At 35.0% G+C, this 2,431-nt stretch overlaps 1 protein-coding gene across 1 annotated transcript in view; it reads left to right on the top strand.

The window, feature by feature from the left end:
• Positions 1–2,431, top strand: part of LOC105622622 (histone deacetylase 4) — a 32,156-nt gene that overhangs the window by 19,149 nt on the left and 10,576 nt on the right. The window contains exons 7-8 of the mRNA XM_012204038.1: positions 308–414; positions 2,184–2,321. Of these exons, the coding sequence (XP_012059428.1) occupies positions 308–414; positions 2,184–2,321 (245 nt within the window). The remainder of the gene's footprint in view (positions 1–307; positions 415–2,183; positions 2,322–2,431) is intronic.

Below are 2,431 nucleotides of genomic sequence, written 5' to 3'. Positions count from 1 at the left end.
GTGTGTGTGTGTGTGGTGCGTGCGTGCGTGTGTGTGTGTGTGTGTGTGTGTGTGTGTGTGTGTGTGTGTGTGTGTGTGTGTGTGTGATTCCTGCTCTAACTTATTTTTTTGTTTACAATTTCTTAATAATAGATTTTTTTTTAATATACATATGAAGTTTCAATGCGAAAAACTGAGAATTTTGAAAGAATTTTAATGTCTTATTAGAACGACACATCTTTCAACATACTTTGCTCTCTTATTGACTATTCCTTATCTAACTCTTGATAATACATTATAAATGATGTCTCGAACTTTTTTTATCTAGGTTACAACCGCAGTCAGAGTCATCGAGCACCACGAATGCAGCTCATCCATATCAGATGCCACAAATGCTGCAGAAGTTTGGCGACGATTTCCCGCTTAGAAAGACAGGTAATTGTCTCGAGATGTCTGAATTAACTTATGCATTTCGTACAAGCAGTTTGTGTGTAATAGAATGTCTACTAAAGCATGGTGTTTCAATGTTCGAGAAACGAGTTGAATCTCAGAAAATGAGCTTACGTGTCAACGCGATGTTTGCTTTTTTGATCATTTCTTTATCCGAGAATATAAAGAAAAGCAATGATTTTCCTCAACAAAATTCGCTCAATCGGATTATATATCGATAACGCCGACATGCACATAGCAAGTTGGACATCCGATTTGTTGCATTATCCGATTTAAGTAATAGGTAAATTCTCAATTTCTGTGAATATTCATCTTTTCTATATCTATGCAAATACTTTTCAACGCAAAGCGAAAGTGGTTTATAATTGTCCACGCGAAAATATACAGGGTGAAGAAAAAGTCTCGGACCGATAAAATACTTTGAAAACAAATTTTTGAACAAAATGTTTCGTACAAAAGTTATAGAGTTTAAAATGATTTCATTTATTGATTCGATTAGTTTAACCTTGAGTAGCGTCGTCAAGGTCATTGATTTTTGTGATTTGATCTTGACAACGCTATCCAAAGTTAAATTGATTAGATTAATAAATAGATCGCGTTTTAAATATATCTACCTAGTTGGTATATAATATGCTAACCATAATATGCTGTTTGCTTCAAGAGAAAAGTGCCTTAAGGGATACAGCGCAAAAATTGAAATTATGAAAAAACGCATAAATTCTGTGTATTTAATTTTTCAAATCGGTTGTTATTAATACGTGGAAGGTTGACTGACAGCCTACTCAGCCCTCCACAAAATTTTTTTTTTTTTAGCTAAATGAAATGAGCGCAAAATTTTTTTTTTTTTTGTAGCGCATTATTATATAATTTATTAAGACTCGTATTCAGAACGCTTTTATTTCTAAAATTCTATAATATGTAACGTAAATTATAGCACATTAGCGCTAACATCGTTGTAAGCGCGTTTTGAATACGGGCCTAAGATTTGATTAAGAGAGGGAGGGGGAGGAAGGAGGCAGACGTGTTTTAAATTATAATTTTTGTATAAAATATTTTTCTCAAAAAATGTTTTGATTTCGAGATATTTCTATACTTTCTATACTCTTTTTTTTCTTTAGATATAGAATGCAATTATATACTTATCTACGACATATTATATATCATAATTATAATTCTGCATTTTGCTTTACTGAAAATAACAAAATTAATAAAGTAAATAATAAATTGATGCAATGTCAGATCGACAGGACGATTTTGATTAATATTACATATGTCGTACGATGAATTTTTCAAACGTGTTAATTGGCTATAAGATAAAGAAGTTTTTGGATCTCTTTATCTTATAGCTAATCAATAGGCTTGAAAAATGTATTACACGACAAAAACAGACAAATGTAATATTAGTGCTGTCTGTTGAATTCATCGTGTAATTAATCACAAACAGTGAGTAGGCCATATTAGATACTAGATCATATAGAGTTATTCGGTTATCTTACAAATTGTGCGTGTTATTATTCGCGTTATATACAAGCGCGAATATCATAAGGAAATCTCTATAGAATCTCATACACGATTTTCTTCCGCGACGTGCATGCCGGTAAATCGATAATACGAGCGAGCGAACGTGAATGCGAATGTGATATGGGATCATCTCGCATCGCGTTTTTTGTCTTCCATCCGTCTCTCTTTTCCTTCCCCGCCCCTTTCTTCGGTATGACAATGACCAACTAACAATCGGCTGAAAAATTGGCCAGCTTCGGAGCCGAACTTGCTGAAAGTGCGACTAAAACAACGCGTGGAAAGGAACATGGCTGCGTCGAGAAACTCACCTTTGATGGCACGCCGGAAGGACCGCCTGGCGTCGCATCTCAAGCGGAAATCGTTATTAGCAAGTACGTTCCTTTCTTTCACACACACACACACACACACACACACACACACACACACACACACACACACACACACACACACACACACACACACACACACACACACACACACA

The sequence above is a fragment of the Atta cephalotes genome (assembly GCF_000143395.1).
Source record: "Atta cephalotes unplaced genomic scaffold scaffold00047, whole genome shotgun sequence".
NCBI lineage: Eukaryota > Metazoa > Arthropoda > Insecta > Hymenoptera > Formicidae > Atta > Atta cephalotes.
Note: the sequence above shows the minus strand (reverse complement) of the source record. Positions and strands in the feature narration are given on the sequence as shown.